Consider the following 12,140-nt stretch of genomic DNA (forward strand, 5'->3'; position numbering starts at 1 on the left):
GTGGGGCGGGGCAGGATCGCCGGGGCGGGCGCGGGTGGCTCCGAGGCCGCGGAGGCGGGGCCGGGGCCCGGGGCGGGGCCAGGAGGGGGATGCCCTGCCGCCCGGCCGGGAGGAGGCGCCCGCGGGACAGGCCCTCGGCGGGGAGGGGAAGCCCCGAGGCCGGGCGGAGCCGACCCGCAGAGGCCCTTCGGCCAGCCACCCGTTGCCTGCGCCCTAAGGTGGGGAGCCCGAAGGCCAGAAGGCAGGGGGAAGAGGGAACCCCCTCTCCCTCGTCCCGCCCGCCCCTCCCGCAATTTCCTCGATGAAACACGGACGGGTTGTTTTTGTTTTTTTTTTTTTACAAAATGTATTCATCTTCCTTGGAACTGAAAAATAAATCTATGTACAAAACAGGAAGAGATCAGGCTCCCCTCACCCACTCGCAAACCCCTGCAGATTTCCTCCGGAGTCCCCTGAGACGGGCAGGACCTCGGGGAGGTTCCCAGAGGGTCGGAAAGGTCTGCTCTGATCTGGGGCCAGTTTGGTCAGGAAGGGGGCGGGGCTCAGGATTCACAGGCCGGACACTGCGTTTCGTGTCCCAGACTCGCAGGACAGAGAAGGGAAGAAGCTAGGATTTCCAAACCCTGAAAGTTTAAGTTCTTTGGGGTAGGGGGGTTGGATTCCCAAGGGATGGAATTCTGAAGTGCGGAAATGTACTCCTAGGGGCTGAGTGGTTGGAGACGGGACCTGTGCTTCTGGGGTGTAGGGCGAAACCTCAGCCCCACGGGCCCGGGAGCAACCGTGAGCAGCCCTGGTCTGGCCCAAGGTTAGAGCTTCGGTTCTGAGGTGGGGCCCTGTTTCCAGTGCTTGGACCTTTAAAGATTAATGATGGAGCTCAAAGTGAGGTTTCCACTGGCCGGCTGGGATTCTGGGGGATGGGATCTGCAGAGCCCCGGAGTAGCCCGTACTCCAGCAACTTGCAGCCCGGATTCCGGGTGGGGGTGGGGCCTGGAGGAGGGGCTTAGGCCCCCTTGGCCCGGGGTGGGGCTTAGGCTCAAGGGGCGGGCGGGGGAGTGGGGGTGACTGGGGTGGCGCCCTCCTCCCCGCACCGCAAGGGCTGACAGGTCCTTCAGAGGCCCTTGCGCTGGCGCTTGAGAAAGGAAAGAGTGTAGTCGCTAGGTGTGGACACCTTCTGCTTCTTCATCTGCACTTGGGACTGCGCCGTGAGCTGCAACTTGATGGCGCTTGAGTTGATCTTGGTGGCCACCAGCAGCTCCTTCATGCCCTTCATCTTCTCGCTCTGGAAAGTGAGCACCGGACCCTCCGGTGGCGGCGACGCTGCGGGTGCAGGCGCCGGAGCCGTGCTGCCTCCTTCAGGGCCGCGCGCAGTGCCGGGGACTGTCCCTGGGGGCTTCCGAGGGGGTCCCGCCATCGCCCCCTGGCCTCCGCCCGGGCCCTTGTCCAGCGCCGGCTTCTTAGGCGGCGGCGGCTCCTCAGGCTTGGACTCCCGCCGCGGGCCTCGCCGCCGTCCCTCCCGGGCTTCCTCGCCCCACAGCTCCTCGGCCTCAGCCGCCTCGGCCTCGCGGCTCACGATGCGCACCTTCTGCCGCACCTGGACAGGGAGGAAAAGTGGAGGAGAGGCTGCAGGCCAGCGGCTGGAACCCCAAGACCAGCCTCGGCCGCTGCGTGCCAGGGCCTGTCTTATCTGCACCCAAAGGGGACAAGCCAACCCTCTTCAGAACCACAAAGGTTCTGCTTCGGCAGCTGCCCCCCCAAGCCACCCTGCCCAGCTGCCCCTCACCTGTCCCTCGAAGCGGCCTAGGGACTGCACGAGGAAGGTGGCCCAGCCCACGTGCAGCACGGGCGTGGGGCTGCCCTCTTCCCACTTGCAGATGCCGTCATAGAACCGCAGCAGGTGGGCGAAGCACTCTGGGTCCTGGAGGGCAGAACCCTGGCTCTGGGTCCCCTGGGCAAGGGGAAATGAGGGCGCAGGTTAGACCCCCGCCTTAGGCACCCCCTATCACAGGGCACAGTCCAAGCCCCTCGCCTAGGCAGAGAGCCCTGGCTTCAAAAGAGGTGAGCACAGGGGAAAAGATCGCTTAGAACCTCTTTCCTTTTATAAAACCAGTCCTTAGCCAGGACTTGGGGGGGAAAGCAGAAGCCATCTCTTACCTACACCCCACACCCTCAACTGAATGAGGGGTACAGACCATGAGAGAGATGGGCTTCCACCCCCTTTACCTGAAGGCACAGGGTAGAAACCCCTAAAATACCCTCAGCTCCCTCAGAGCCAGGCCGGGGACCCCCTACTGCAGCAGAGAATGTAGCTCTCTGCGCAGGACCCCCTTCCCCCGGCAGGCCCCAGTCCTGCACAGCAGTCCCTGTGTCCTGGGATGGGGAGCCCTGCTGGGGGAGAGGGGGAAGGTGAACACGGGCTGCAGCTCCAGCTCTTCACCTGGGTCTGCTCCCCTGGCCGCTCCTCGCCAGCCTCCAGCAGGCTAGCTGCCTCCTTCAGCAAGTTGGGGATGACATCATTGGCTACTTCAAAGAACTCCTTGTAGATCTCCTCGTCTTCACGGCAGTAGTTGTAGCTGTGAGAGCAGTAGGGCACTGTGAGGTCTGGGCCATGGCAGGGACCCCAGGGGACCTGGTGAGCGGTTGGGGTCTTCACTTGGAAATGATGGGTCTGAGCAAGGGGCCAGGGGTGGGGGGCGTGGGGCAGGGCATGTGGATTCTACTGCTGGATGTCAGTGGTTGGAAACTGGGAGGCCAGGGGAGCCAGGGAAAGGTGTGAGGCCCTCATCAAGGGGTCCCAACCTCCTGCGTGATGGTGGCCTTGGCTGCCTAGGGACTGGATGGAGAGGGGATAGGGCTGGGGACCCAGGCCTCAAGCCTGGATGAGGGTGGTTGGAAATTAGGTAGAAGGGGAAGAAAGGCTGGCCTGAGGCCCTAGTCGGGGGATCCTCACTCCTGGATGACAGTGGCCGTGTCAGCCCAGGCCTGGAGGGCTTCGCGCACATTGCGGTTGCGACAGTGGTAGCCAGCCAGGTACATGTAGGGGTAGATGTGCTCATCCCGGTAGTAGGTCTTGGCTGAGGCAATGCCCTGGGGATAGAGCGGAGGGACCTCAGGGAGCAGCCCCAGTGGCCCTGGATGGCACAAATCCAATTGGGTCACACCCATGAGGCACAGTAGGCAGATCCCAGAGGGTCCCGCCTCCAGTCTCACCTCCACCCCCTTCTATCCTCTCTGCCAGGTGCTCCTCCCCAGGGTCTGCAGGACTACCTGCTGAGGCCTGGGCCATGCTGCAGGGGGCAGGGACCCCCAGAGAACAAGGGCTAGGAAAGGGAAAGGACCCATCCTCCAAGCTCGGGACATATCCATTTCCCTGGCTTTCTGACACACTCCTACACAAACGCCAAAGCCTTCTAAGCCTAGCGCAATGTCCATCCTACCCCCCACCCCCACAAAGTTAACAACCCCTCCTCAGTGCTCCCGCCACATGTGACCTCTGTTACACCCTAGGACAATAAGAGGCAGCAGAAAAAGCAGGGCTGAGAGAACAAATTCAGGCCCCACCCCTCCCAGGCTGGGGAACCCAGATCATCCCTCAGACAGCCCTGACTACACTGAATACGCGCATGGTAAATACAAAATGGGAAATGGAAGGGCGATACCCCCCCAATACACATAAAGTTCCTCTCTCCTCACCTGCCCCCTCCCAGTCCCCAGGTAGAAGGGGACCCCAGCCACTGTTGGGCCTCCCTTCTGTACCCTCCTGAGATGTCCCCACCTTGTGGTAGAGGGTGAGTGGGTCTGGCCGGCCAGGGGTGGGCTCCAGTTCCTCCAGATCTGCCAGGTTCCCCAGTGCCATGGGGTACCTGGGAAAGGGTCATGAGTCCAGGCTGCCTCCCAGCCCCCTGAGGCCCAGCCTGGCCACTTCCCCCTACTGACCTTTCCAGATGTCCCAGGTCGTAGAGCAGCCAGAGCAGCTTCTAGGGGGGGGCCGAAGGAGAGAGGTATGAGCTGAGGGAAGGTGAGGAGGGTCTCAGTCTACCAGGCAGATAGGAGTGGCATACCAGCAGGGACCTCCCACCAGGTGGGTGGGGCCAAAATTCAGGAACCAGCCCCTTACAGGAGTCAAAGCCCTTTCACATCTCAATTCTACTTTCCCAAGAACCCTGGGAAAGGCCAGGCCAAGAATGAGTAAACCCCTGTTACCAAAGGGGAAGCTGAAGCTCGGGAAGGGAAAGTGCCCCCGCCCATGGTCCCACAGGCACCTCTCACCTGCTGCAGCTGCAGCAGCTCCAGGGAGTCGGTGTGCAGGTCAATGGAAGGGTTGATGGCACACACCATAAATGCCACCTCCATCTTTCGGTCACAGCGCATGTATGATCCTTTCAGGTACAGCCAGCTCTTGGGAGAGGACAAGACCAGATGTCTCAGGATGGCCCCACCTGTGCCTGCTCCAGGGAATGACAGCCAGAAAAGGGGCACTCCCCCTTCTCAGCATATGAAGGTGGTGCCAGGAAGAGGGGAGGTGGCTTGGGCTAGGAGAGGAGAGTGTGAAATGGACAAGGTGGGGGGAGGGGGCATACCCGCTCAGCCACACCCGCGTTGACTGTCTGGCCCCTGCGATCTTCGTTGCCCTTGCCATGCCAAGTGACCTCAGCTGTCTGTTCTCCGTTGGGCCCAAACACTACCCAGGCGTGGTCCTCAGACAGGGCCAGGTGGACATCCCGGAGACCCAGAGCCTGGCAGGCCCCCACCACGGCAAAGGCCACACCAGAGCTGTCCAGTTTAGTGCCTGTGGAAGGGAAGGGCATGGAAGAGGGTCCTCTGAGCTCTGACCTGGGGAAAGGGGCCAGGTGGTGATGGGCCATGCTCCCTCCCACCCTCACCTCCAAGCCTGTGCCCAAACCTTAGATGCTCCTGCCCATCAACTCTCAATCCCTCTCCTCCTATGTGTTCGAAGCCTCTCCCTCCCCCTTGACGTGCTGCAGCAAAAGACCTTCTTGGCTCTTCCACAGCTCCACCCACCCTTTGACCCTGTCCCTTCTCTTTCTCTGCAACCATATTATGTTTTATTGTGCCTATTAGATTATAACAGGGACAGCAAAAATGGGACCCTCTGGCCAACACTCTTTCTTCACACACCCACTGGTAGATACTCCTAATTTATCTCCGTACTTTTCCTGCTAGGCGCAGAAGCAGCCCAATTCCTTCTCAACGTGGCTCTCCAGGACCTGACTGCCAGTCAACTGGGCTTGGAGCAAAGTAGAAAGTTCTTTGCAAGCCCTGAGTCTTAAGCTCCTTGACACGAAGCCCCTCCCTCATCTGTTCACTTTCATTTAAGTGTCTCAAATGTAGCCAGATTTTGGCACCTCACTCCCCAGATTCGCTCCTGCCTTTAGTGCCTCATACTGGGCTGAGGGTCTCCTGTAGCTGCTCAATGGCAGGGATGGGGGTGCTGAGGAGGCAGAGTCAAGTGATTGAGGTGCAGGCCCAGCCCTGCCATTCCGTGCCTTTGGCATATCACTTCCCTTCTCTGTGCTTCAGTTTCCCTAGCTGCAAAGAGGGTAGTAACACTTGCCCCACTTCACAAGGCTTACAGGTCTTAAAGGGCTCTGCAAACCATACAGTGTTGTGAAGAGGTCGGCCAAGGTTCCCAGGTGAGACAGGATTCTCCCCCTTTGCCACCTGTCAGGCTCCAACCTGTGATGAAGCTGAAGAGGGATTGGATGTGGGCCCGATCCTTGAAGTAGGAGCGGCTGAGGCTGTTCCAGATGACATCGGAGACCTTCTTCACCAGTTCTCGGCTGGAGACACCCCCCTCTCGCGGGTAGAGAGACAGGTCGACGGCGCCACGGATCTGGGCGGTGAAGCGGGCATACAGCGCGGCGATGATGGATAGGTCGGCCACAGGGAAGTAGGTAAGCCCGCCGGGTGGGTCGGGCGCGGGGCTGGGCTGGAAGGTGAGCTCGGGCACATTGGTGGGGATGACGCGGTTGACAGCTAGGAAATGCTCCACGAAGCCCAGTACCAAGGATAGGAGCACCAAGTCCGGTTCCTCTCGGCCCAGCTCGGCAGCGAACAGGCGCACCACGTCGTCGATGGAGCGCAGCGGGAACAGCGTCTTCTGGGCGGCCTTCAGCCCCATGGCGGCGGGCCTCGGCCTGCGGGCGAGCCGGAGGAGGGAGGGTCGGGCGGGCACGACCAGGGAGCCCCCTCCCAGGCTCAGCTAAGGTTCTACACGCCTATTCCCTACATTCTCTTGCTTCCCCGCCCCCCTGGCCCTCCGCTCATCTGTTCCCCCTCTTCCGTCGGAGACCCCTTAGCCGAGGCTGGAAGGGCCTCCTCGTCCCCCACAACCCCAGCAGCCGCGGCCCCGATGGGGGTGCGCCTCTAGGATCCCGCTGGGGAACCCTCCATGGTCGCTCCTACCCCTCTCTACGACCGTACCCCGGACACCTAGAGTCCGTCCGGAAGGCGCCCCTAAGCCATGCCCCCCAAATCCCAAGAGGAGTCCTGGCCTGGGTCCCCCGCGCCCACCTCCGCGCTTACATCCCACACAAGGCACCACGGCGCCCGCCGCCTGCAGCCTGCTGGGAAATGGAGTTCCGCCCCTTGGGCCGCACTGCCTGCCGGGAAGTGCAGTCCCGGGCCCTCTCCTGCCCTTGCCGTGTCTTGAAATGGTGGCCGGGCCGACAGTCCGCGGTGGCTGATGGGAGTGGTAGTCCGCTGCTCTGGGCTCCCCAGGGGTAGGTGAGGAGTGGAGGCTGCGCCACCTTCCTGAGGTCCTCGGGGATTGGTCACTCCATTTCACGCCCTCCAGGTAGGCCGTGAACCGCGGTGCATTCTGGGAGATGTAGTCCAGGGAGTGACCCAGGCATTCCTCAGGCGGTCACTAAGCTTAGGCTGTCACGTGACGTCAAGATGTGAGGAAAACTGGGGCGCCTGGGGTGGCTCAGTCGTTAAGCGTCTGCCTTCGGCTCAGGTCATGACCCAGGGTCCTGGGATCGAGCCCCACATCAGGCTCCCTGCTCGGCAGGAAGCCTGCTTCCCCTCTCCCACTCCCCCCTGCTTGTGTTCCCTTTCTCGCTGTGTCTCTCTGTCAAATAAATAAATAAAATCTTAAAAAAAAAAAAAAAGATGAACATCTGAAGAATCATAGTTATTTGTAATAGGGTGAGAGCATATTGTTGAGGGAAAAAAGCTTCAGAACGGTATGTATGGTAAGATACTATCTATATTAAGAACATTTTATTTATTTTTTTTAAAGAGGCTTTTAAAAAAAAAGATTTTATTTATTTATTTGCCAGAGAGAATACAAGCAGGGGAGTCGCAGGCAGAGGGAGAAGCAGGCTCCCCACTCAGTGGGGAGCCTGATGTGGGGCTCTATCCCAGGACCCTGGGATCATGACCTGAGCTGAAGGCAGATGCTTAACTGACTGAGCCACCCAGGCACCCCTATTAAGAACATTTCAAAACTTCAAAATAATACAATAATTTCTACAGAATCATCCATTCACCTTCCTTATTCATTCAACAAACAGATTTTTGATGCCTGTGGGCCAGGCACTCAGTCCTAGGCACTAGATATATAGCAGTGAGTAAAACATCAAATTTCTGCCCTTCTTCACGTCTGTGGGTATTTTCCCCCAAATCCATAAGCCTAGTCTAATCATGAGAAAACATCTGGCAAGCCCAAACTGAGGAACATTCTACCAAACACTTGACCAGTACTCTTCAAAAGTGTCAAGGTCATAAAAGATGAGGAAAGACAGAAACTTTTGCAGGTTAGAACAGAGTAAGAAGACGGGACAACTAAATGCAACGTGGTGTTCTGGGTTGAGTTCTGGGACAGAAAAAGGACATTAGTGGGGAAAAAATGGTCAATAGGGTGGCTGACCGTCGTAGTTTGCCCAGGACTGAGGGGACTTCGGGAGTATGGGATTTTAGTCTTAAAACCAAACTAGTCAGGGCACCTGGGAACCCTCCTTGTGAAATTCAAATAAAGTCTGTAGCTTCGTTCATAGTTTTCATCTGTTAGGTTTGATAAATGACTATTTTGTCAAATGTTAACATTAAGGGGAACCTGGGCGAAGAGTATATAGGGATGAGATCACCAATGACCAAGTTGTGGGGTACTTCTTCGCATAGAGATTAGGAGACCAGGAGGAACGAGCAAATGAGACTGGCCAGAGAGACAGTAAGAGAACCAGACGAGCATTTGTGCAGAAGAAGATGGACCACCGAGACAGGGGTGTTAATGACCTTGTCAGACGCTGTTCATAGCTCAGCAAACTGAGCATGGAAGACTGACTGGATTTGGTTCAGAGGGAATGCCTGGTGATCACATTAAGAGCAGTTTCGGAGCAAAAGCCTGTTCCTTGGCTCAAGAAAAATGAGAGGAAAGAAACTGGAGACAGTGCTAATACTCAACTCTTTCAGGGAGCTTTGCAGCAAAGACAGGAGAAAAATAAGATGGCAGCTGGTGGGTGGGGCGGGGAGGGGGAAAGAAGGTCAAAGGAGGTTGTGGTGGTGGTGTTTAATAGGGGAGAATTGCAGGACTGATGGCCTTGAATGGGTGGAGGGAATGGGAGTTCCTGAGTGGCAGGTTTGGCCTTTGCTAGGAGCATGAACAGTTTCTCTGCAATAATTGGAGAGAAGGCAGAATACATGGGAACATGTCCTGGTACTTTAATTTTTTCAATGAAAACAGGAAACCCAGTTGGTTGTCTCTTTTCCTCCACACCTTTGCTCAAATGTCACCTTCTCAATGAGGCTGACCCAGACCTGACCAGCTTACTTGAGATCACACTCTCTGGGGCACCTGGGTGGCTCAGTCAGTTAAGCATCTCTTTCTTTTTTTAAAAGATTTTTTATTTATTTGACAGAGAGAGACACAGCAAGAGAGGGAACACAAGCAGGGGGAGTGGGTGAGGAAGAAGCAGGCTTCCTGCCGAGCAGGGAGCCTGATGCGGGGCTCCATCCCAGGACCCTAGGATCATGACCCAAGCCAAAGGCAGACGCTTAACGACTGAGACACCCAGGCGCCCCAAGCATCTGACTTTTGATTTTGGCTCAGGTCATGATCTCAGGGTCCTGAGATGGAGCCCCGCCCTCCTCCCTTGGGCTCTGCACTCAGGAGGGAGTCTGCTTGTCCTCTGCCCCTCCCCCCATGCTCTTTCCCTCTCAAATAAATCTTAAAAAAAAAAAAGATCATACTCTCCAACACAAATTTCTCTTTCAATCCCTCCACCCTGCTCTACTTTTCTCCCCCCTAAATTACTAACACCTTCTAGAAAAGAGTTTCTCAACCACGTTACTATTGACATCTGGGGCTGGATAATTCTTTGTAGTTGGGGACCGCCCTCTGGGCTGTAGGATGTTCAGCAGCACTTGGCTTCTACCAACTAGAGGCCAGTAGCACTTCTTCCCCCGTTGTGACAACTAGTAATGTCTCCAGACATTGCCAAATGTCCCCTGAGGGGGAGAGGGGACAAAATTACCCCCAATTGAGCATATTATATAAGCATTCCAGCATATTATATAACTTACTTATTTGTTTATTGTTTGTCTCCTCCCACCAAAATATAAGCTCCACAAGGACAAGATATTGTCTGTTTTGTTTATTGATGTGTCCCATATGCCCAGAATAGAGTCTGGCATATAATTGGTCTTCAGCACAGATTTGCTGAATAAATAGATGCATTATGCAAAACAGTAACTATAGTGATTGACCTGGAATTTATGCTGTGTGAGGAGAGACGTAAGGACACATGAGGGATGAGGGACAGCAAAAGTGTGGCAAAATCCGTGGATTGTAGGTTCCGGTAGGGTCAAAAGTTTACTGGAGCTGGGATGATAGAGAGAGCTGGAAAGATAGGGGTGTTGGTTAGAGATGTTTGAGATAGGGATGCTTGGGACTGAGATTACTGGGAGAGAGCTGTTGTTATTGGCAATGAAAAGACCTAGCCCAGTGCTTCCAGTAGAAATGTAACATGAGCTATATATATAACTTTAAAATTCCTAGTAGCTACATTTAAAAAAGTAAAAGACTTAAGTAAGATTAATTTTAATAACATCTGAAATGTTGGGACGCCTGGATGGCTCAGTCAGTTGGGTGTCTGCCTTCGGCTCAGGTCATGATCCCAGGGTCCTGGGATCGAGTCCCGCATCGGGCTCCTTGCTCAGCAGGAAGCCTGCTTCTCCCTCTGCCTGCTACTCTTCCTGCTTGTGAGCTCTCTCTCTCTCTTGCTCTATCTCTGGCAAATAAATAAATAAAATCTTAAAAAAAAAAATAACGTCCGAAATGTTATTTCAACTTGTAATCGGTATAAAAATTAGTGATAATTTATATATATTTCCACACTAAGTTTTTGAAATCTGCTATGTATTTTATACGCAGAGCACATCTCATTTCAGGCTAGTCACTTGTCAGCGGCTCCACAGCCCATGTAATTGGTGGCTCTCATTCAGGCTGGAGCAGCTTTCCAGGATGGCTACAGGAGCGTGTGGCTTGGGCAGAGTGGAAGACACGGTCACGGGACCCAGCGCTGGATCATCTGTGTGTTATAGCACAGTCTCTAAGAATTAAAACCGGAGTGGGAGGGAGAGAGTGACAGGAAGCCAGGAGCTAGAAATGGTCAAAAAAGGAGCAATCCGTGGGTTGGGAGATGTTAGCAACAAACTTGAGTGCACGCCAACTTGAGTTTTTGAAAGGAGGGAGGAGGATGTCTGTAAGCATCAGTGAGAATCATGGAGAGCACCTACCCCACCTCCAGGCCAGTGACAGAAGGTGGGGGGCAGTAGTGACCTCAGGGTTCCTGCTAGAGCAGGAGGTTAGGGACCATCTACAGAAGGGGATAAGGACATGGGTGATTTTGCTGAAGACGGACCAGGAGCCCGGAGGGCACCGTGGATAGCTATTAGGAGCCGAGCATAGAGATGAGGTCAGAAAAGGGGAGGGCCAGAGTGTGGAGAACCTTGGAGGCCTGAGTCCCTTGCCGTGAAGCTGAGGGTAAGGGAACCTGCCAAGAGTAGGGAAAGCCTTGAAGGCTCTGACTTGATTTCCGCTGATGGAAGCAAGGAGGCTGCGGGAGGGTGGTCCCTCGATGTCTGGCTTATATGGCAACACATAGACATAAACTCATCTTATGGGGGGAGGGAAGAGAGTCACAGGGGAATTCACCCTCTAATTTACCTCTCCTCTAATTGCCTCTCCCCCCTACTCAAGTTCTCGTTCACTCTGCTCTCTCTCTTTCTCCCTCTCAAATAAATAAACAATAGGGAAAAAAGACCAAAAGAAAAGATTTTATTTATTTATTTGAGAGAGAGACTGAGCATGCACACATGAGCAGAGGTAGTAGGGTGCAGAGAGAGAGGAGAAGTAGACTCCCTACTGAGCAGGGAGCCCACTGTGGGGCCCCATCCCAGGACCCTGAGATCATGACCTGAGCCCAAGGCAGATGATTACCAACTGAGCCACCCAGGTGCCCCAGCTACATAATATTCTTGACAAAAAAGTTATTGGGGAAACCATCAGAAAAATGTAAATTGCAGTCCATTCAACAAAATAACAGGCCTGGACCCTTAAAAAATGTTAATATCATGGAGGCAACAAAAACGGGAGGCCAATAGAATTGCTCCAGGTTAATGGAGACTAGAGAGCCTAGACCAAATGCAACGTTTGATCCATAATTAGATACCCGATTTTTAAAAAATGGTATAAAGAACATTTTGGACACAGTTGTACCATGAACTGGGCAGCTTAAACAACAGAAAAAAATTGAAATGTCTTGTCTCCCCATCTGGCATTTGGAAGGCTGAGGTCAGGGTGTCAGTGGGACTGATTCCCTCTGAGGCCATGAGGAAGAATCTGGTCCAGACCTCTCCCCAGCTGCTGGGGGTTTGCTGACAATCTTTGGTGGTCCATGGCTTGTAGAAGCATCACCCCGATCTCTGCCTAAAGCTTCACATGGTCTTCTCCCCGTGTGTGTGTCTCTGCGTCCAAGTTTCCCCCTTCTTTAATTAAAAAAAATTGGGGGGGGGGTGCCGGGGTGGCTCAGTTGGTTAAGCGTCTGACTTCGGCTCGAGCCCTGATCTCAGGGTCCTGGGATTGAGCCCCGCGTCAGGCTCCGAACTCAGCACAGAGT

General features: G+C 55.0%; 1 protein-coding gene across 2 annotated transcripts; it reads right to left on the reverse strand.

Moving 5' to 3' along the window:
- Positions 1-338: 338 nt before the first annotated feature.
- MEN1 (menin 1) lies at positions 339-6,758 on the reverse strand. Of its 2 annotated transcripts, none has more exons than XM_035013165.1 (10): positions 6,544-6,758; positions 5,695-6,155; positions 4,578-4,786; positions 4,267-4,395; positions 3,934-3,974; positions 3,773-3,860; positions 2,948-3,084; positions 2,435-2,570; positions 1,781-1,945; positions 339-1,591 (listed from the first exon to the last, which is right to left on the reverse strand). In XM_035013165.1, coding segments are annotated over exons 1-10 (1,851 nt in total). In that variant the 5' UTR covers positions 6,546-6,758; the 3' UTR covers positions 339-1,108. The 2 variants fall into 2 exon arrangements, with proteins under 2 accessions (XP_034869056.1, XP_034869057.1); XM_035013166.1 differs by having other exon boundaries at positions 6,532-6,758.
- Positions 6,759-12,140: the final 5,382 nt, after the last annotated feature.

Source organism: Mirounga leonina, unplaced genomic scaffold (assembly GCF_011800145.1).
Source record: "Mirounga leonina isolate KUSES-001 unplaced genomic scaffold, KU_Mleo_1.0 Mir_166, whole genome shotgun sequence".
Classification (NCBI taxonomy): Eukaryota; Metazoa; Chordata; class Mammalia; order Carnivora; family Phocidae; genus Mirounga; species Mirounga leonina.

Bases quoted from the DNA above. Each gene is read 5' to 3' on its own strand.
- MEN1 (XM_035013165.1), bottom strand. The intron at 3,975-4,266 runs GTGAGAGGTGCC...GCCCCCCCCTAG, and splicing joins AGCTGCTGCAGCTGCAGCAG to AAGCTGCTCTGGCTGCTCTA. The intron at 3,085-3,772 runs GTGGGGACATCT...CTCTATCCCCAG, and splicing joins CACTCACCCTCTACCACAAG to GGCATTGCCTCAGCCAAGAC.